The 23425-nt window shown below is 43.5% G+C and overlaps 1 protein-coding gene across 2 annotated transcripts in view; it reads right to left on the bottom strand.

Moving 5' to 3' along the window:
• Nucleotides 1–23425, bottom strand: part of P2RX4 (purinergic receptor P2X 4) — a 126173-nt gene that overhangs the window by 43235 nt on the left and 59513 nt on the right. For both annotated transcript variants that reach the window (XR_005776149.1, XM_040416111.1), the window contains exons 5-10: nucleotides 18513–18609; nucleotides 18212–18292; nucleotides 15081–15222; nucleotides 11877–12013; nucleotides 6317–6410; nucleotides 2574–2639 (exon numbers count right to left, since the gene is read on the bottom strand). Coding sequence is in view for 1 of the 2 variants with exons in the window: in XM_040416111.1 (XP_040272045.1) it covers nucleotides 2574–2639; nucleotides 6317–6410; nucleotides 11877–12013; nucleotides 15081–15222; nucleotides 18212–18292; nucleotides 18513–18609 (617 nt within the window). In the remaining variant the exon portion in view is untranslated. The remainder of the gene's footprint in view (nucleotides 1–2573; nucleotides 2640–6316; nucleotides 6411–11876; nucleotides 12014–15080; nucleotides 15223–18211; nucleotides 18293–18512; nucleotides 18610–23425) is intronic.

The raw sequence follows: 23425 nt of genomic DNA, 5'->3' as shown, positions 1-23425 counted from the left end.
GCTGCGGCTTTCTATAGTCTGCAGACCGACAAGGAGGGCAGGGGTAAAGAGTGGGTGGAAGATGATGTGGAGGATGATTAGGTACTAGACCCCACATGGAATCAAGGTCATGCGAGTGACCCGTATAGTTCGGAGGAAGAGGCGGTGGTCGTACAAAGGCACCAGCACAGCAAGAGAGGAATGCTTGGTGCAAAAGCGTCTGTTACATTCTCGGGTGACATTTTACCATTTTTGCCGTGAATAAACCCCTGCTCTGCATAGTTGACAGGGACCGAAATTTTAAAAAATAGTCTGTTCCATTGGTGGGTGACATTAACCCATTTTTGCAGATGAAAAACCCCTGCTCTGCATAGGTGACAGGGACTTAAATGACCTCCCTTGGATGTGGTATCCCTTTCTCACGCTACCTCTCCGGCGTGGAACCCTGATTCCCTGCTACCCGTGATCACCATGGTAGGCGCAGAAAAGAACATCGAAAGTTGATGGAGAAGATATCCAATTGGATCGTGTACATCACGGGGACGTGCGATCAGGCAGAAGTTATCTAGAGTCAACAAAGCGGCAGCAGCCTTTCCTGTCTAATGTTTCCGAATCAAAAATACCCCAGTGACATTCCTGTATTTTTTATTAATCATTCCAATAACAGGGCATCTTAAGAGTCCTGTATTGTTATTTATCGTCACTACCTCCCGAGTCCGGGAGTGGGTAATTGCCCTACGCCCCCTCCTTTACTTGGAAGCTTTGGCTTCAATAATTTGTCCCACATTTCCGCTCAATCACATTTAATTTCATCCATTGACCTTCCTTGGATATGGTATACCTTTCTTAGGCTGCCTCTCCGGCATGGAACCCCGATTCCTCGTTACCCATGATCACCATGGTAGGCGCAGAAAAGAAAGTTGATAGGGAAGATATCCAATTGGATCAAGGCAGTCACGTGGACATGCGACATGGTTGCACATGCCTACACATACTGACTGATTGGTCTGCCCCCTTCAACTTCTGGGTCTCCAAATTGAGCTTGCCCTTTACACCTTGGAGGGGCTGGCCTGCGCTGCAGCCACTGTATTGTCTGAACGTTTGTTTAGCACGGCTGGAGGGGGTTATCACAGACAAGCGCAGCCGCCTGTCCACAGCCAATGTGGACAAGCTCACGTTCATTAAAATGAACCAGGCAGGGATCCCACAGGACTTGTCCGTACCTTGTGCAGAATAGACATGTATAACAGCCTCACCCAGCCATTGTTGTACTCCAGCGCACTCTCTCTTGGTTTTATTTTTTATATTCCCAATGTTTCAGGGTCTACCCAAATTTAAACAAAAAAGAAATAAATAAAATAAAAACCAAAACAAATGTTGGCTACCTCCTCCTCCACCGCCGCTTCCACCTACACCGCCACATCCACCGCCTCCTCAATCTTCTACTCCATATGGACCTCCTCCTCCTCCTAGGATCATTATTTTTTTATTTGTATGTGTTTTATGTTATTTTAAGTCATTTCCCTATCCACATTTGTTTCCAGAGCACTTGCCATGCTCTTAACCACATTTTGCTGCCATTTGCAGCCTTCTAGGCCTTTCCATGACTTTTTTTAGAGCCATTTTAGTGCTCCAAAGTTTGGGTCCCCATTGACTTCAATGGGGTTCGGGGTCAATTTTGGGTCCCGAACGCGAACTTTTTTGTGAAGTTCAGCCGAACCCGTCGAACCCGAACATCCAGGTGTCCGCTCAACTCTAGACAGGATTTAAAATGTGCTGGAGACCTATATGATTGTCATTACAGCTGCCTCAGAGGTCTTCACTCAAACTCTCCTAAATGGCAATTATGAAACATACAATGATAGATCCACCATTCTTTAGTGCAGAATTTGGCAGATTAAATCTTCAGGTGTTAAGGAAATCCGGGTTGCAATCCAACCCATGTAACAGCTGCATTGGCCACTCAATCAGAAACAGATAGAACTAAGAAACACAGCAATTAACTTGTTAAAACATGGCAGAATAGGACATAGGCAGACTTCCAGTGAATACACGGCCACTTTCCTACGGCAGTATTATGGTCAGTATTCTGCATCAATATTTGTAAGCCAAAATCAGGATTGTAACCTACAGAAAAAAAATAAAAAAGATTTTATGGGAATATCTGCGCCTGTTCTGTGTTTAGGACCTACTTACGATCTAGGCTTACAAATGGATGCAAAATACTGACCAAATACTGTGACAGTGGCCTGAGAAGAGAGCCCCAGAGTCTGTGTCACAGGGCATATATAAGGTGCTGTGTATGTTTAGTGAAGATTCTGCACTGAAGTACTTCCTGTATTAGAAGAAATGTCTATATCAAAATCCAACAGATTGACTTCATTCATTGCACATAATCAGTGACACTGGGAAGTGTCCATTTTTGGAAGAAAGTATGCATTTTGGACATCTATTTATCCTCATTTTCTTTTCCATTGGCTGCTGGGCTCTTCAGATTTGCAGTTTATGGTACTTCTGTCATCCAAGTAAAATCTATAAAATTAATATACATTGAATTTCTTTACAGTTTTTAACTGTAGCACTTATTTACTCACCACTCCAAGCAATGCAACACCAGATCCAATGTTAATCATAGTTGGAATTATGTCAAACTTCCCTGCCTATGAAGACAAATACATTAAATGGTCAGGAACACTATGTCCAGTGTGCTACTGTAAGCATGGCACACAGATTTAATCCTTAAATATACAGACACCCACTGTTTTCTTTTGTGCCGTCACTGCTGTTTATTTCCAGTACTGGATATTCTCATTGTACATTTTCCTTTACCATTCATTACATATGTTTTAATTATTCTCAAAAGGAAAAATCTCAAGAAGTTATGGTTAAAAAAATGGCAAGGGCAACAAAATGCAAAGAAAAAAGGCCAAGGCTTGCAAGCTGCATATAATAGCACGCAAAAACCGTAAGATATTCTAAGAATAAAAAACTATTCGTTCTGGCAATTATACCAGACACTATAAAGATACTGGAAGTGTATGTTTTGCTTTTCCTTTCAACCCCGGGCCAGTTTTCACCTTCCTGCCCAGGCTATTTTTTGAAAATTCAACATGTGTCACTTTATGTGGTTTATAACTTTAAAACGCTTTTACATCTGAGAATGTTTTTTCGTAACATATTGTACTTCATGACAGTGGTAAAATTTAATAAAAATTTTTTTTTTTTATTTATAAAAAAATACCAAATTTACCCAAAATTTTGAAGAATTAGCAAATTTTAATTTCTCTACTTTTACAATAGATAGCAATAACTCCAAAAAAAGTTATTACTTTACATGGCCCATATGTCTACTTCATGTTTGGAATTTTTCGGAAAATTTTCAAAACCCACTTTTTAAGGACCAGTTCAGGTCTGAAGTCACTTTGTGAGGCTTACATAACAGAACGCACCCAAAAATGACATATTTTAGAAACTACACCCCTCAAGGTATTCAAAACTGATTTTACAAACTTGGTTAACCCTTTAGGTGTTCCACAAGAATTAATGGAAAATGGAGATGAAATTTCAGAATTTCATTTTTTTGGCAAACTTTCCATTTTAATCCATTTCGTTTCCGCTAACAAAGCAAGGGTTAACAGCCAAACAAAACTCAATATTTATTGCCCCGATTCTGTAGTTTACAGAAACACCCCATATGTGGTCGTAAACGTCTGTACGGGCACACGGCAGGACACAGAATAAAATGAAGCCATATGGTTTTTGGAAGGCAGATTTCACTGGGATAATTTTAAGCTGCCATGTCACATTGAAGACCCCTAGAGTAGAAACTCACAAAAAAAATTACCCCATTTTAGAAACTACGGGATAAGGTGGCAGTTTTGTTGGTACTATTTTAGGTTACATATAATTTTGGTTGCTCTATATTACACTTTTTGTGAGACAAGGTAACAAAAAATTGCTGGTTAGGTCATGTGGTATTTTTATAGATCAGGTTGTTACAGATGTGGCGATACCCAATATGTCTTTTCTTTATTTTTTTTAGATTAACACAATAAAAGCATTTTTTAAACAAAAAAAAAAGGTTTGTCTCTCCATAGTCTGAGAGCCATAGTTTTTTATTTTTTGGGCGATTGTCTTAGGTAGGAGGATTTTTTGCGGGATGAGGTGACAGTTAGATTGGTACTATTTTGGGGGGCATACGCCTTTTTGATCTCTTGGTGTTGTACTTTTAGTGATGTATGGTGACCAAAAAAAGTTTTTTTAGCACAGTTTTTATTTTATTTTTTTGACGGTGTTCATCTGAGGGGTTAGGTCATGTGATATTTTTATAGAGGCGGTCGATACGGACGCGGCGATACCCAATATGTCTATGTTTTTTCCTTTTATTTTAGGAAAAGGACGCTTTTTTTTTTACTTGAAACTTTAAATTTTTGGTAAAACTTTATTTTTGTAACTTTTTTTTTCACTATTTTTTGTCCCACTCTGGGACTTCAACTTTTGGGGATTTGATCCCCTTTACAATGCATCTCAATATTTCTGTATTGTGATGCATTGGCTGTAAGTGTATTACAGACTGTAATACACTTACAGCTCCCTGCCTGTGAGATCCAGGGGGCTGGATCTCACAGGCTGTCACGGAAGGCAGCCACGATGCCTAAGTAAGGCATCAGGCTGCCTTTCCTGCCATCGGGTTCCCATCACAGCAGCGCACATGAAGGGTTAATTCGCCGGCATCTGTGTTTTCAACTATGCCGGCGCATACAGTGGGGGTCCGGCTATCAGTGACTGCTGGACCCCTGCCGCTGATCGGGCGGGCGCAGCTCCTGCCCGATCAGCGCACCGTAATAGTACTGCACTGGGCAGCAATAGCAACCTGTCAGATGCCCTCCAGGTAGTCCCCACCTGGGTCAGTCTAACTGAGCAGCCTCTCCAGAAACACATACCATTCTATAATCCAGCTCTAAGATTAGCAATCGGAGATAGGTAGGGGTTGACTAAACTGGAAGTAGTATTCCAGGGGGCCTTCATCTGTCAATTGAGAGCCCATCTATACTTGTACTCATATGATCATTACATATCCTCATGAAAAAAAAAAAAAAAAAAACCACTTTTGTGTAATATACACTCACCCAAAGAATTCTTAGGAACACCATACTAATACCGTGTCGGACCCCCTTTTGCGTTCAGAACTGCCTTAATTCTACGTGGCATTGATTTAACAAGGTGCTGATAGCATTCTTTAAAAATGTTGGCCCATATTGATAGGATAGCATCTTGCAGTTGGAGATTTGAGGGATGCACATCCAGGGCACGAAGCTCCCGCTCCACCACATCCAAAGATGCTCTATTGGTTGAGATCTGGTGACTGTGGGGGCCATTTTAGTACAGTGAACTCATTGTCATGTTCAAGAAACCAATTTGAAATGATTCGAGCTTTGTGACATGGTGCATTATCCTGCTGGAAGTAGCCAGAGGATGGATACATGTTCTCATTCTGTTTACGCCAAATTTGGACTCTACCATTTGAATGTCTCAACAGAAATCGAGACTCATCTGACCAGGCAACATTTTTCCAGTCTTCAACAGTCGAATTTTGGTGAGCTCGTGCAAATTGTAGCCTCTTTTTCCTATTTGTAGTGGAGATGAGTGGTACCCGGTGGGGTCTTCTGCGGTTGTAGCCCATCCGCCTCAAGGTTGTGCGTGTTGTGGCTTCACAAATGCTTTGCTGCATACCTCGGTTGTAACGAGTGGTTATTTCAGTCAACGTTGCTCTTCTATCAGCTTGAATCAGTCGGCCCATTCTCCTCTGACCTCTAGCATCCACAAGGCATTTTTGCCCACAGGACTGCCGCATACTGGATGTTTTTCCCTTTTTACACCATTCTTTGTAAACCCTAGAAATGGTTGCGTGAAAATCCCAGTAACTGAGCAGATTGTGAAATACTCAGACCGGCCCGTCTGGCACCAACCATGCCACGCTCAAAATTGCTTAAATCACCTTTCTTTCCCATTCTGACATTCAGTTTGGAGTTCAGGAGATTGTCTTGACCAGGACCACACCCCTAAATGCATTGAAACAACTGCCATGCGATTGGTTGACTAGATAATTGCATTAATGAGAAATATAACAGGTGTTCCTAATAATTCTTTAGGTGAGTGTATATTCAGTTTAGAACAGCTAGAAATGTTGCGTTTAATCTACATATTTCTAGGCCTCCTCTCCAGTTAAAAAGTACATATTTTTCATATATTGGACAATATTTACAGTGTTAGAAATTGTACAATTCTGATCTATGTAATAAAACAATTTGTGCATAAAAACCCACATTCAACTTACAGTTCCGAAAATCAGGATATCAAAGCGAATGCCATAGATTTTCATTAGAGTCCTTGATTCCACATTGTTGGAATCCTTGTAATATTTGGCAGACCTGAAAAACAGAGTGGATTACATGCTTAGTCTATATCGTCTACTTACTGTTAACAATACTAGGGAGGAATATTTGTCGGAGGAGTACAGAAGCAGCTTGTACCATGACTCGAGAGCTGATGCGGAGAACAGAAGCTTAAAAAAAATAAGAGCTGGACAACCCCTTTACTGTCAAGTCCAACCTGCTGTACCTGTTGAAAATATCATACTCACCTGCTCCCCGCTGCTCCATTCTGGCTCCCTGGAGCATTATTCTTCTCCCCCCTGCTTTAAATTTTGAGATATGCTTTATAGCAGCCAAGTGGGCCACAGACACAATGTATTGGAGGGGACTCATTGATCTATATGGGGTAGTTTTCTAGACATGTCCAGTGACCTTCGCAGAGGACACTGCAAAAGGGGGGAGGGGGGTGAAGTAGATTAGCTGTGACCATCACCTATTTTTAAAATATAGACAGACAGTGACCTGGAAAATTGAATGGAAAAAATTCTTAAGGTAGTGTGATTTATAGTGGTTAGTGCCTGCGCATATATTACAGGTGAGACATTTTAAACGTGTTCCAGCTTTAAAAACTGCATGGTTAATCGTATCACAAAACCAATGCAATCTGTGGTAAAATGCGTGCAGTTTACCATGAGGCACACTATCGAGTGTGAACTGGATTTAGAAAGGAATTTGGGCAATCCATTGTGCTGTCGATTATTCTTAAAAAAAATATATATAAAAAAGAAAGTATAGTAAAGGAAATGTTTGAGAATGATTCAAGTCCTTATAATTCTGAGATCTTCGGTTTTGATGGATTTGTTGGATAAGGGAATATATCTCCAATGCAAATGCAGATTTAGATCGATTTTAGACGCATTTCAGCGTCACAAATATGATATGGCTACCTACACTAACTGCAAGTGACAAATTTACCAGATCACTGACATCTGTTATAACTGTCACCCAAGTATTCAATTTACCAAACTATTTCTGAAAGTACTAACATAACCATGCAGTTGTGATGCACACCCCTGACTACAGCCAATATGTAGAACTGTATTAGGCTGCTTTCACATCTGCGTTTTCCCTTTCCGCTAGTGAGATTAGTAATAAAATCTCAATAGCGGGGGGAAAACGCTTCAGTTTTGTCCCATTCATCAGACAAAATGGGGACAAAACTGAAACTGAAGGAGACTGAATGCACCAGAATGCATTCCGTTCCGTTTCATTGTGTTCTCATGACGCACACAAAAAGCAGCATTTTTGAGTGCGTCCTGGGATGCGGAGCAAGACGGATCCATCATGACTCACAATGTAAGTCAATGGTGATGGATCGGTTTTCTCGGACACAAAAGAAAACAGATCCGTCCACCATTGACTTACAATGGTTTTAGAGACGGATCAGTTATTATTTTAGAGATAATACAACCGGATCCGTTCATAATGGATGCAGATGGTTGTATTATCATGACTGAAGCGTTTTTGCTGATCCATGATGGATCCAACAAAAACGCAGATGTGAAAGTAGCCTTTTATGCGGGTAGCACTTTTCTCTTGCAGCACTTCGGTACTGGGTTTGAATCAGAAATGGAGCAACAGCTGCATGTAGTTTGTATGTTCTACCAAAGTTTGGGAGAACATAATTCGGTTTCTTGCAAGTCTCCACAACAGTACCCCTGAGAGCTCCCTGTCCTGATGGCGCAAGAAAAACACAGAGGTTCTGAAGGCCCCTCCGCACTATCCACCTTCAATGATTTATCAAGAAACTTATAAAGCAGAAGATATGCAATAATGTATTAAAGGGGTTGTCCGGAATTACAAAAAAAAAAATATTTTTTTCAAATAGCCCAACAACTGTCCACTGGCGGGGTGCGATATTGCAGCTCAGCTCCATTCACTGCAAATCTGTGGCACTGGTTCTCGATGAAAGCAATGAGCACTGTCATGGAGACTTATTACTGATAAGTATAACTGTATTTTTTCCTAGTAGTCTCGAGAACAGTGCACCCGGGAAATACTAGATATTTAATATTTAGGAGGGGCCACAAATGTAGAATAAGGTAAACTGGTTGATATATCCAATCTCATATTTCTAGGTCACTGCTCTGCATATTTTCTAGAGCCCTATCAGGCAGAACGACTTTCGTGCCAATTATAAACATGTTGCTTTTCAACCAATGAACAAGCAAACACTCGTTTGTCGACTGATCTGCATCTTTCATCGAGATGAAAGATGTACAATTATTGGCAGCACATCTCCCTGTCTATTCAAGGATGTGCTGCCGATAATTAATAGAACTGAACAAGGGAGGAATGACTGCGCTTTTAACATCCATCAGTGCTCCTCCTGCCTGAATACTAGGCAGTGTGATCCACAAATTCAGAATCAGCAAAGGAAATTCCATGATGACTGAAGAGGAAAAAAAAAATGATTCAGAGCTAAGATCGGTGCGTCTCCCTGATGCTCCCACTGGGACTTCTACCACTGTGCTGTAGTCTCGCAAGCAAAGGCATGCATATTTACCATCAGTCACCAAATGGTGCTGGCTCTGCACAGAAGATGTATGGGTCAATACTATGGTGTGATGATCCTGGAGCGCCACAGGGTAAGACAGCATAAAATTAAGGGGAGGAATCCGTTGTGTTTTACAAACCCCCTCTGCTAATCCAGTCTGGATAAAAATTAAAAAATTGTGTCTTCAGAGTGTCACAGAAGCTTGGAACCCCACTGTGCAATCTGCCGTGTCACTGAAGGTGGGAGGTGAAGAGAGCCCTATTAACCTAACCTCTCCGTGTGTTTTTCCTGTCTCATCAGTGGAACAATCAATGAGTTAATTAAAAATAATGTACATGGTTGATTAACACTGACTGCCGTTTTATCAATGTAAGAATTTTAATGAATTAACATAATATTAGGGTATTAAGTTAATTATACCCTGAAAGAAACTTGAAATAAAATATATGCAAGTTGAACTTTTAAATATTAAAACAGACTTAAATACTTCCACAAATGAATACCTTACTCCTTTACGCCAACAATCATATCATACCACCTGCAATCTGAAAATGCAGAAATGTACTGAAAGAACAGACCGTTTTTTGTTATGTTTAGACCCAACTTAAAGTGGTATTGCAGCATTTGATGGTCAATCTTCAGGACAGGTCATCAGATCAGAAGAGCTGGTATTTCTGCACCGCTGAAGTGAATGGGAAACAATGCTGCAATTTCCAGCTTCATTCACGACAAGGTAAATGGAGCGGTGTCGTTCCGGTGCTGACTTACTGCACAAGAGTCAGAGGCGGATTGGCCATAGACCTTACAGCGAAATTTCCCGGTGGACTACTCAAGTCCTCCTCTCTGCCGCTGGCCGGTACATTACAAGATCTCGGTAATTAAAGCTGTGAGAATCAGGTACTTATGTACCGGGGCCTCACATGCCCTCTTGAATTCAACTGCTGTGACCCACATCTCACCTCCTAAACCCCCTGCTCCGTATCTTAATCAGAGACAACTGGAGCAGGAGGACAGGAAATGGCAGCTACTGATGGCCACCACAAAAGGGACAGCTTTTGGGGCAATATATTGTTCTGCACTGAGGTATATGGTTCAGATGGGTCGGTATTTTGTGCTATGATATTGCTGATGCCGCCTACCTGTTTTGCCTCGCCTTCTGTCAATTTGGACCTGCCTACAATATAGGGCCACTTTTAGTTTTTTCCCTGGGGCACATTATGTTCCCAATCCGTCCCTGACAGGAGTTAACCCTAAGGCCCCTTTCACACGGGCGAGTATTCCGCGCGGATGCGATGCGCAAGTTGAATGCATTGCACCCGCACTGAATCCCGACCCATTCATTTCTATGGGGCTGTTCACATGAGCAGTGATTTTCACGCATCACTTGTGCGTTGCGTGAAAATCGCAGCATGCTCTATATTCTGCGTTTTTCACACAACGCAGGCCCCATAGAAGTGAATGGGGTTGCGTGAAAATCGCAAGCATCCGCAAGCAAGTGCGGATGCGGTGCGATTTTCACGCACGGTTGCTAGGAGACCATCGGGATGGAGACCCGATCATTATTATTTCCCCTTATAACATGGTTATAAGGGAAAATAATAGCATTCTGAATACAGAATGCATAGTAAAATAGCGCTGGAGGGGTTAAAAAAAATAAAAAAATAATTTAACTCCCCTTAATCCACTTGATAGCGCAGCCCAGCATCTCCTTCTGTCTCCTTCTTTGCTGATTGTAGGAACAGGACCTGTGGTGACGTCACTCCGGTCATCACATGATCTTTTACCATGGTGATGGATCATGTGATGGACCATGTGATGACGGAGTGACGTCACTACAGGTCCTGTTCCTACAATCAGCAAAGAAGGAGACAGAAGGAGATGCCGGCTGCGCGAGCAAGTGTATTAAGGCGAGTTAAATTATTATTTTTTTTTTTTAACCCCTCCAGCCCTATTTTACTATGCATTCTGTATTCAGAATGCTATTATTTTCCCTTATAACCATGTTATAAGGGAAAATAATACAATCTACAAAACACCGATCCAAAGCCCGAACTTCTGTGAAGGCACAGATTTACAAATCCTATAAATAATGTAAACGTATCACAGTGGCTCATACTGGTGTAGGGATAGATACTTTTGTCTAGCTCTATACCAACTATTGGTTGGCTTACTTTGGAGTAGGGATCGACCGATATAGAATTTTTAGAGCCGATACCGATAATCTGAATTTTTAGGCCGATAGCTGATAATTTATACCGATATTCTGTGCATTTTCATTTTTGAAAAAAAAATTAAAGATTTATACACAAATCTGCGCCACCACTGAAGATAACTCGCCCATTAATTCAAATACAGGTGGTGGGTGCTGGCTGCAGAATCATATAGTCGCATCTGACCTCTATGAGCAGTAGCTGCGATCCATGGCAGTTAACCCCTAAGGTGTGGGTTAACTGCCGCGGATCGCAGCTACTTGTCATAGAGGTCGGGTGCGGCTATATGATTCTGCAGCCAGCACCTGCCACCTGTTGAATTTGAATGAGTGAGTTAACATCATTGGTGGCGCAGTGGCCACAGCCCCTCCCCTCCTCTCATTTGTGGCAGCGGCAGAACAGGGGGAGGGAGACACTGCTTTCTTCTCCCCTGTGCTGCTGAGCGAACATGGATCGCGCTGACATCAGCGCGATTCGTTATCGGCCTATCTGCAAGGTTAGATGCTGATAACTTTGAAAATCCTGAATACTGGCCGATAATATCGGTAAAACCGTTAATGGGTCGATCCCTACTTTGGAGAGAGAATTTTAGGCTGGAATTGCAGCCAATTTCAGTGTAACTGAGCCCCTTCCCCATTCCCGGGTCGACCAAGTCAATTTCCCTGTTCACAAATGGATGAATAAAACAGAAATATAAATTTCATAAAAGGAAGTCACTTGACTGTATCACGTACACTAAGCTTCAAGTTTGTTTACCTGAAATTATATCCGGGAGAAACATTGTGATCCAATTCCCTATTGTCCAAACGTCGAAATGAGTACTTTGGAACGCAGTATGTATGCTTCTTGTCCAAGTCACAGTTCCAGCTAATCTGAATTCCCATAACTCCACCCTTTAAAAACAAGGCATTGTAAAACCAATACAAAATGCTTTATAAACAGAGTGAGTTGCTTATTTGGAGTGATCCTAACATTGCAAACATCTTCAAGATTTACAGGCTGTGGAAACAATCTGCCTGCATCTGCAGTGGATTTCACCAATTAAAATAGAATCAGATAAATCCTCTGCAACTTGTAAAGTAAACCTGAAAGGTATATGGTATGCTGTTGAATTTAAACTTGCCAACATAACCCAATATCTATACAGATATTTTCTTGCCACATGTAAATGGAATTGAGTTACAGAAAGCTCAATTGCATTTGCTGTGATCTTGGTGCACATTTTTGTGTGCAGAATCTGCAACAATTCTGAAGTGTGTGACGCATCGCTTCTTCATGAGATGCTAAGGTGTAGGCAAGTTTCCAACAAGCGTAACACAGGTGCATTTCTGCACCCAAAGTAAGGGCACAAATAGATGCCAGACTACAGATCTGATCACTTAAACTAACAGTTTTATAGGGACCTAGTGAAATGAGGCTTAGGGAGTGTTTCAATATACTACCACCTCTCTAAGCTAGAAATGCATACTATATCTGAGGCATTGTACTTGAAGACTATGGACAGTTTTGCACATTTTTTTTTATTTTTTATTGTTGTCTTGCTGAAACACAAGCATTTGTTAAACAACTCCTTTACATAGCTATGGTGCTGCTTTTGACATAGATCACACTTCCTGCATACCTTTGTCTCCCACTCTCTTCTCTCAGTAAGAAGATACTGATGGGGAGGGGCAGAAGTTATTAAATTCTACTAGAAAAGGGAAAAGAATACCCAGGGAAAATGTGAGATCACACAGGCAATATCAGACACAGACAGAGATACAGAAAGGAATAAACCCAGAACAAAGTATGGAGGGGGAAAGATCACACACAGGCAGCATGAGTTTGAAGACAGAATCCATTCCAAAATCTGCAGGGGGAGAGGAGGCAAATATCAAACAGCCAGCATCAGTGTAGAGAGAGAAAACATACAGTAAAGGGGCTGAATCACACTGGGTTAGCAGTACATTAGCAGTCAACATGTATTATTAGGGGACACACCTATAGGTGCCAATTCTGAAAGCAGGACAAGTCGCCAAGGGGGTCTGAAAATGAATGAAGGAATACAGATTGCAGTGTATTAAGCACTGGCATATGTAAAAACCATTTTTCCATGTCAAACGTGTCCATAGCCTGTAAAGCCCTGTATGAGTATGCATGCTACAAGAGGTCAGAGGAAACTATTCTACATGTAATAAACAGCCAATGCCTCAGATATCAGATTGTAGAAAACTCCAATACAGTCAGTGTGGGAATTGAAAAAGTAGGCAGGCCCGGGGGAGCAGAAACATTTTCTAGTTAGGTTCCACTACAGACCAAACAGGATATTCTCTAAAGAAAAATATAACAAATAATAAGACATAAAACAGCAAAAAGAGACAGTGAATAAATACTGAAATGGGTTTTCCGAGATCTTTTTACTGATGACCTATCCTCTGGGTAGGTCATTAGTACCTGATCGTTGGGGGTCCAACACCCAGGACCCCCGTCAATCATCTGTTTGAGAAGGCAGTGGCACTCACAGTAGCACTGCAGCCTTCTTGCTGCTTTTCCTAGGTCGAGAGAGGACACGTTTATTGGTCACTTTGTTTAGGAGCACCTTAGCTCCATTCAAGTGAATGGGGCTGAGCGAGATACCAAGCACAGCCGCTATACAATGTACGGCGCTGTGCTTGATAAGCTGCAAGAAGGCAGCAGTGCTCACCGGAGTGCCGGAGCCTTCTCAAACTGTTGATCAATTCAGGTCAACAGTAAAAATGATCTTGGAAAACTCATTTAAAGATTGTTTTCTGGTAATAATTACTTTTAATCTAATGTCTGCAGCCTGCCTCTTGAAACAGATAATTCATACGTACCTGCTCCCCGACGCCTCCGCTGTGTCCATATTCTAGTCCCTGCGGTGTTTACATCTGGCGCTGCATGGGCATGGTCACATGCTCCACTGCAGTGAATAGCGGACTTCAGCCAGGTGCATATCACCTCTAAAGCCAGCCATTGGCTGCAGCAGATCATGTGACTATACCCATGCTGAGCAGTTGGTAAATACTCCAGAGACCGGAACGTGGACACAGCAGAGGCAGCGCGGAGCACCGAAGTGCCGGAGAGTAGGTAAATGTTCATTTTCTGTTTCAGTAGGCAGGCTGCAGTCGTTAGATAAAAAGTAATTAATATCAGAAACTCCCTTTAAAGGCTATTGTCAGATTTGAGGTCATTTTTATTACTGTATTCCACTTATGTTATCTTGTGCGAAAAAAAATTTTTTCCCTTTGGTCTTTATTAAACATTTTCATTATTTTGTCTGAGCTGCTCTGGCAGCTTGTTCTGTAGACGTTACTTGTACTTTAAAAAAGGCTGGCTATACACGTTAGATATGTATTGGCTAACCAGATGATTTTGACAGATTTGTCCAACCACCTAATGTGCATGGTGGCCTTCTGACTCTACCCCAACAGCTAATGTTGGGGGAGTTAAGGATGAGACATGTTGGGTTTAATTGCCCAATCTTTTGTTTAGCGGGGAAATAAGCCGATGCTGGTAGCAGCTTTCTCCCCATTCACTGCATATGCATGATCAGCCAAGCAGACCAGGCACATGTATGGGAGTATTGAGAGAGATAATGGCTGAAAAAATTGTTCGGCCAACAGCTATATCATGTGTATGACCAGCTTCAAGTGAGCTAAATTCTTTTCATGTGAATTTTGTTTAAATTCCGGTACGTGTTTATGAGCTGTCAGGAGACTAAAAATAAGGGCTACAGATCAGCCAGAGATTTTAGTCAAAATCAGAAAGAACGGTTTGCAGATAAAATAAAACCTGAAGGCTGTAAAAGACAGGCTGTTGAAAATATTTAATAAAGACCAACTGGACAAAAAATATTTTTACACTAAGATAAGTAGAATGCAATAATAAAAAATAACCCCAAACGCATCCATAGTCTTTAATTATTCTGAAGGTTCCAACAACAAGATCCTCTGCAAATACCAATACAGCCATATCTTGGAAAGATTCTCCAGCCTCCTCCACTATGCTGCCCAGACGGAATATAGGACAGAATGGATGTTTCACCGGATCATACACACAGGTTTTCAAATATTCTGCACTGATATTAGATAAGATGTTTCTCCTATAAAAAAAAAAGCAGATTACACAACTATTATTCACATTTCGACACGCTTAGGCTACTTTCACACTAGTGTGTTTGCTGGGTTCAGCAAAAACGCTTCCGTTACGGATAATACAACTATCTGCATCTGTTATGAATGGATCCGGTTGTATTATCTTTAACATAGCCAAGATAGATCCGTCATAAACTCCATTGAAAGTCAATAGGGGACGATTCCATTTTCGGTTGTGTCAGAGAAAACGGATCCGTCCCCACTGACTTACATTGTGGGTCATAACGGATCAGTTTTGCTCCGCATCCCATGACGGAAAGCAAACAGCAGCATTCTGGTATAAAAAAGCAACCAAACGGAACGGAAGGCATTTTGGAGCATTCAGTTATGTTCATTGACAATGAATTGGGACAAAACTGAAGCGTTTGTTTCCGGTATTGAGACCCTATGACTGATCTCAATACCGGAAAATATTACCGCTAGTGTGAAAGTAACCTAAAAATAAATCTGTCACCACATTTTATCGATCTGGAGCAAAGACTCCAGACTGAAATTATTTGATTTTAAACTGCACCCCCTACACCCATTCCCCTGCTTTCAGTGCTCAAAGCGGTGCTGAAACACATTCTTCTGGACGGCAGAGCTTGAGCTGATTAATCCTCACCTTTCTATGCGCAAGTAAAGTTGTATTTCAGCGCAACTCTGAGTGCTGACAGCTGGGGAATAGGGTGCCAGCTGAAAATAAAAAAAAGTTGTGATAGAGTTTTTAGCTGCAGGTGCTACTCATGTAGTACTAGAGATAATACTTCAGTTCCCATTAACAAAGCCAGTTATGTGGATTAAAAGACAGCAAGACTCAACACCACTTGTTAAAAGGGTTGTCTGACGTCAGAGCCCATTTCCAATATGAACCCTTCCTAGAGGATTCGTTGGATTGCCCCAAGTTGGCTACCAAGATTCCCAGTAAAAATCTGATTTTTGCAGGAAAAGATTTGGCTGCTAAACTTAGTAGTAAAAAGGAACCTGTAACTGTAAACCAGGCTCAATGGCTTGTAGGGCTAGATCAGCTCAATGTAATTATACCTTTCACATTTGTTGCTTCATTCTGGAGAACACGTAGTTTTAATCCATATGCAAAGGAGCGGTTATCTGCACCAAGGTTTGGTTCTAGCTGCTTTGTGCACCCTTGTTCCTCCTGCTTCCTCTGCCAGCCCCTCCCTTCCCTTTTTTATTGGAAGGGCCCATTGCGATAACCATGCAGGAACCTCACCCCACCAATCAAGAAAGCAAGAGAAAGACCTGGAGAGAAGGTGCACAGTGTGGCTTGGACTTGGAGCACTTAAATGCTATATTGCATATAAATTAAAAAAACTTTTTCTCCAAAATGAAGCAAAGGATTTGCTACCATTCATTCAGCTGAGCTTGCCCTATAAGACATTGTGACAGTGGTATAACAGTGAATTTCCTGATGACAGACTAATTGTATGGCTCAAGATCACTGAGCCATTTCTAAACTGAGCAGAAGAGACCCCTTTATGATATCCATATGCCCCAACACCACATGGTTTGTCCTTTCAAGCAGTGAAATGCATATAATACACTAATGTATTCAAGAACATACTATAAAATATGAATCTGTTTTTACTGCCCGTTATTCAGCTTACATGAAAATCTTTAATAAAATTAAAAAATCTATGCCGCAAAAGCCATAATAATCATCAGTGGCTGCACAACACGTGGACAAGCTTAAATCACATTGTCTATGCCTGTACATTGTAATAAGGGTTCACTTAAACAACAAGTCTGACAGAACAGCATCAAGTTAAAAATGTTATATTCTGGGATTTGGTCGTTTTAAGATTTGATATTTTTGCAAGTATAAGGTGTTCTGTTACAGAAGCTTGGTAGCTCAGTGGAGCACTGGGATTCTGGGTTCACTTCCACTTGCCTTTTTACCGACATGTAGGAATTAGAAAATAATAATAAAAAAAGTTGTGGTTAATAAAGTGACACCTATCCCTCATGTATGTTTATTAGTTTTGTTAAATAATAAAATACAGTTACAATGTAGTGATCTTCCGACATTAAAAGAATTGTCTTATCTCAGACATTTGTGGCATATCGTAAAGATGCCAAAAGGAGAACGCATCGGGCAAGTGCAGCCACCCTCCATTCACTTCTATGAGAGTTCCACTAGCACTCGACTACTTCTGGCAGTCCCATAGAGGCGGCCATGCATGTGCAGAGCGTTCTCCATTCACCTGCATAGGACTTCCAAAAATAGCTTAGTGTGCTTGCTCTGCTCTTTTCGGAAATCCTATGGATGTGAATAGAGAGCACATGCTTAGTGCATTCTCCTTCACTTTTGGGAGCCCATCCATTCCGCGCCTATCTGACATCGGTGGCATGTTCTAAGAATATGCCACCAATGTCTGAGATGACAAAACCGCGTTAAAGAGTCATTGCACTTTCACACAATTTCATTTCACAGAGAATGGTGTAACTACCAAATTTCTAAATCACTTAAAAAAAAAAAATGCCTGCATCCACTTGCAAAAAAACTGTAAAGCCATGGCCACTAGGGGTCTCACTTCCACCTAATTGGCAGTCCACTGCCTGTTGTCAGGCAAGATCTGTCCCTAGTAACCGAGACACAGAAGACTGCTCACAGGAAATGTGGGTGTCAGACCTAACTGAGATCCTGATCAGTGAGATTTTCCCCTCCTTATCTGTTCTGTGAGCTACTGAACTGAAAACGTACTGGGAAGTAAGGGAAAGAACGTCACAGCAGTAAAGTGCAAGCAGATTTCACAGAAGGAAGACACCCCTGGTTTCTGAGTGAGATGCATCTAGCCGTGCAGATAAAACAGGGAACAATATGGCTGAAAGGGAATCCCAAAAAGACCAGTTCCTTCAAAGTTATGATTATACAAAGAAGCACAGACATTATGCTAATTTGTTTGAAAAAAGAAAATATGATACACTTTAAGTACTTACTTGGTGAAATTGAATTTGGGGTACCAGATGTTATTCTTTATAAGCACAGTGAAATTTTCAGCAGCCCCCAGAAAAGCAGGCCTGAAGGATGTACATTCAGTTAATAAAAATAATTTACAAGAACAAAAAGTCTGCTATCTCTTGTCCAAAAGCAGAAGACTGAGCAGAACTAAACTTTATTGATGTGATTTTAGAGACTATTCATAAATACTGAATATCTGATAGTTCCAGCACCTATGAGGTCCCAAATAATCTCTGGCTTTTACTGTATATACATCAATCGGTAAGTTGTACCACTTACATGGGAACAGCCGTGTCATTTTCTACTGGACACCATGCCTTTACTTCACATGTTTTTACTGATTCATTGTAACGCACACAGCGTCCAGTCTGTACTCCTAAGTGATAGAAAGTGCAACATTATATATAAAAAAAAAACAAAAAAAAAAAACAAAAAAAAAAAACAGCAATTACAAATAAATTACAAACTGACAAGGTCCCAGCTCAGCAGCCCTGTGAAGTAATCTTACTGTGTAAAAGACTATTACCATTCATGGGTAACTGTAAAAATGTTACTATATTTCTAAAGAATCAAATTCTAGCTGTCATGATTGCACATAATTGGAGTTTTACATCAAGACACGGAGGCTCCTATTGCTATCTCTTCCTTTACTGTCCACCAATAGCAGCAAAGAAATTTACATACAGAACAATGTAACCATGGTAACCACCGTCCCACCGCAGACAGCCCCTATAACAGGCAGCTCCTCCTCTGGATCTTCCTCTTTCTTTGCTGCTGCCACCAGATAAGTGCTGCACTATTCTGTTTCCGATATATAGATAGGATCCACACAAATTTTTATTGGAATTTATGTGCATATCTGCATCTAGGTTGTCTGATTATATATAAATATTGTTTATATGCCACTATAAGGGTTTAGGCAGTTTTTTTTTCCCTTTTAGGTTCCCCCTTTTTTCGCCTGGTTTGGGGGGCCCTGCCCCCCCTCTCTATTCATGGCATTCTCTACTTTCTTTTTCCCACCCACCCCGCTCTCTGCCGCGGCCACCGCTTTACCCCACTGTTTGTTTTCCTGGTCCCTCTAGCGATCCATTTGTCTGTTACCTCCTTGGTACTTCTTCCCCTCTCTCTGTGTGCTCGGTGCCGTCCATTCCTCGCTTCGCCGGCGGTCGCGAGATCTTGCGAGATACCGGCGGCCATTTTGGTTTCCTATCCTCGCCGCTTCTCACGGGATCGGCGGCCATCTTCACTCCTCTCAGCGCTGCGCACCGGATCGGTCGCCTGCTTCCCCGCTCCTGTGTCTCTGGGGTGATTAACCCCTTACCTACCTTCTCCCCCACCTTGATTGGATTAGTAAGTGCCTGCTTAACTCTCTGGGGATTTTGTCTTAGGTGCCCCTATAGCCCATTAGGAGAAGGGAGATTATTACCTGCCAGCATGTCTAATCCACACCAGCCTCCCCCCCACCACCTCCCCCTGATGATGCTAGGGTTGAGGGTGAGGATGCTCATACGCTGGCACTGCAGCGTTCGGTTTCTAATGCCATTATGGCAGCAATGGGCTCAATGTCCTCTATTCTCTCACAGAGCATATCACAGGCCCTGACTGCCCACCCTCCTAGAGAGGTCCTGCAGACTGCCCCATTGATTAATCCGCAGTCTACCGCCTTAGATCCTCCTGTTTCACAGGAGACTGACTGGTGTGAGTACTGCCACCCATGAAAGCGTGCTGGGATCACGCAAAAGAGCCTTGCCGCGCCAAGCAGAACGGGCGCATATGTGGAAATGTGCTAGAGCACAACCTTGCAGTGACTCCGACTCTGATAGGGGTTCAGATGAGGAGGCGTTCGCGGAAGTTAGTTTCCACTCTGAGGAGGATACCCCTAATCAGGTATCAGACCCCATTGGCCCCACACCTTCGACTTCTTTAGTCAAGGACTCCTCATCATCCGCAACCAATTTAGCCACTTCCCTGGTGGACCCTTCGGGCGAACTCATGTTCGACCCAGATGCCCTCCACCACCCTAAGTCAGCGGAGTGGCTTCCTACTGATCATGTGGGCAAATACCTTGAACGTTGGGTTCGTCACCCCCTCAGTAAGGAGGCACGCAACAAGCTTAGAGCTGAGTGCCCCAGGCCCCTGGTCCCCAACAAAGTCTGCGACACTCCGGTTGTTGACCCGAAAATGACGCAATTCTTGTCTAAGACTGGCTGGAACCCCCGTAAAGGGTTGGATTCCGCCTTGCGGAGCCTTGCGGAGCTGTCAAGACAAGCTCCTTGATGTGTTCGGCCCTTTAACCAAACTGTTTGAAATGGCTGAGGTGGCCAGAGCGGATTGCTCTCTGATAGACCCGGAGGAGCTGCGTGGCTGGGTCCAGAGAGCGATATGTATCGTAGGAAATGCCAATACGTCCCTGGCCATAGAATGGCGTAAAGCCATTCTCTTTAAAATCGACCCCAAGTTGGCCAACCTTGCCCTTACAGAGGCAGGTAAAACATGCGCAGGGCCTTTTATTTGGCGATTCCTTTGTTAAGGTCCCGAGTCGCTTTGTGGGGGCGTTTACGGCCTTAGATAAAGCCCAATCCTCTATGCGGCGAGTATTTCAGGGGCGGGTCTCCACCAGGGTCGGCAGTAGCAGGGGCCGCCTGTCCGGCCGATCCACTTTTCAGGCCCGTAGCGCGGGCCGAGGCTCCTTCAACCAGAGGCCTCCCTTCCAGGAACAGAGGAACTCGTCGCCCTTCTTCCCAGCCAGAGGTGGCCAGTGGCGTTCCAGGTCCTTCCGGGGAAACTCCAATTCCAGGAGACCTTTCGGTAAGTCCTCCCCCAGTGGGGGATTTTTCGGATCATTGCATCGGGGGAAGACTCATTTTTTCCATGCCTGGTTAGCCATCACATCAGACCCTTGGGTCTTGGCCACAGTCAGGGGTTTCCATATCGAGATCGTAGACTCCCCAAGCCTCCTCCCTTCCCCCCCTCCTTTTGTACTGTCAAGGCCCGATTGCACTCTTGTAGATCTGGAACTCTTATCCCTTTTCCGCAAACGGTCGATCGAGAGGGCTTCTCCATCCCCCAGGGGAGTCCTCAGCAATATATCTTTCTTGTACAGAAGAAAGGCGGTCAGATGCGCCCAGTTATAAATCTGCGGGCTCTGAATACCATGGTTCGCTATCGCCACTTCAAGATGGAGGGGATTCACCTCCTCAGAGATTTGCTTCTTCCGGGGGACTGGATGGTGAAATTGGAGCTCAAGGATGCGTACCTGGCGGTTCCGATTTCCACACAGTCCAGAGACCTGCTCAGTTTCCTATGGAGAGGGGAGATTTGGCGCTTCACCTGCCTTCCCTTCGGCCTGTCGTCGGCGCCTTGGTGTTTCACCAAGCTGATGCGTCCGGCCATGTCTTGGCTTCGCAGTCGAGGAGTACGTCTGATTGTCTACCTGGACGACATCCTTATGCATCAATCCAGGTCAACCTTGCTAGTACATCTGGGCTGGATTTCGGATCTCCTCTCCCGCCTCGGGTTTCTCCTCAACCTGGAGAAATCTTGCCTTGTCCCGATGCAGAGGATGGAGTTTCTGGGATTCACTGTGGACTCGATCGCGGAATCACTCAGCCTCCCGATGGCAAAGTTGCGCTCTAATTGAAAGGAGCTACGGCACGCCCTGCTAGCCTCTTCAATCCAAGCTGTGTTCCTGGCTCCGCTGCATTACCGTGCCCTTCAGAGTCTGAAAATCGGCAATATCAGATGTCTGGGGTCCTTTTACCATAGACCTGTTCGCTTCGAGACTCAACACACAGCTTCCTCGCTTCTTCAGCTGGCGTCCGGATCCAGAGGCGGAGGCGGATGCCTTTTTTCAGGATTGGTCCGTGTCTCTTCTGTACGCTTTCCCACCTTTCGCAATGGTCCCGAGGATGCTGCTGCAGGTTTGTCGCCAGAGGGCCGACTTGGTCGTGGTGGTCCCGTTTTGGGGGACTCAGAGTTGGTTCCCGGCTCTGCTAGATCTCATCATAGATGTGCCCCTTCTTCCGAATCAAGCGAATCTTCTTCGCGACCCTCGGGGGTTACGGCATCCGCTCCTGCTCGAGGGATCCCTACAGCTGCTAGCATGCCGAATCTCAGGATTCCCGGAGAGGTCGAGGGCGTTTCAGATACAACTAGACGCCTCCTGGACAATGCATGGGCTCCCAGCACCAGAAAATCTTATCGGGCAGCAAGGAGATCTTGGGCTAGCTGGTGCTTGGAACGGGACCTGGATCCCATTTTGACGAAATGCAAGGGGTGGTCCCTTAGGGGTGGTGCGAGGGCACCCCCCGAAATAACTACTCGTTAATTGAAACTAAGTGAAAGAAAGGGGTAGTAACGTATTAAAACCTAACTTTTATTAGGATAATTAGAAGTCCCAAAAATGGGAAGAGAACCCCTACCAGACAAACAAAACACACAACTACAGGGGACCTGAGGTGGCAGGTCGCCTGATGGTCAGATACACGTTCACGTCTCCGAGTAAAGCGGGAGGTGGACAAAAAGTGGAGACCGTGGCAAGTCTGCCGTGGTCTATAAACATGCCATAAGGCGAGATAAGGGTTGGTTTTACCGGTGGTGGACGAGAGGACCGACAAGTCCAGTACCCCGGAGGTGTTCTCACGTGTGGATACGTCCTCCAGTTGGCGGTCACTTTGTACAAGAGGGCCACAGGGAAAAGTCTGTCCCTGGTAATGCCCTACTTGGCCTATTAAGCCCTAAAGTGCCTGCTAACACGAGGTCCTATCCCCGCAAGGGGAGGCCCCGTCCGGAACCTAGCCCTAACAAAGATGACCCTAGGTGACCCTGTGAGGACAGGGAAATGGCCCTGTGGGGCTTACAGACCCGGGTAGGCTATTCATATGGGGGTAAAAACTAGTATGGAGATATGCTCTAAGACCCTACGCGTTTCATTGGAGAGTATATCCTACTATATATATCCTGCAGTAAGGGAATAGAGATGACTACCTATAACAGACCCCTTAACTCGTCAGGGGACAGGGGTACAAGGTAGAATATGAACCCCCGCTCACAACCTATCTGTGTGGTTATAGCAGATACAGGGAGGGGGTATATATTAAAGTGGCGCAGACTTAATAGGACTTGATAGTCCAGGATGACCCAGATTCTGTTTGGCATGAGGGTCGTATGGCTTTCATCATGGGGTGCGGAAG

Source organism: Bufo bufo, chromosome 2 (genome assembly GCF_905171765.1).
Source record: "Bufo bufo chromosome 2, aBufBuf1.1, whole genome shotgun sequence".
Classification (NCBI taxonomy): Eukaryota; Metazoa; Chordata; class Amphibia; order Anura; family Bufonidae; genus Bufo; species Bufo bufo.
The sequence above is the reverse complement of the archived record's forward strand: the minus strand, read 5'-3'. Positions and strand labels throughout refer to the sequence as shown.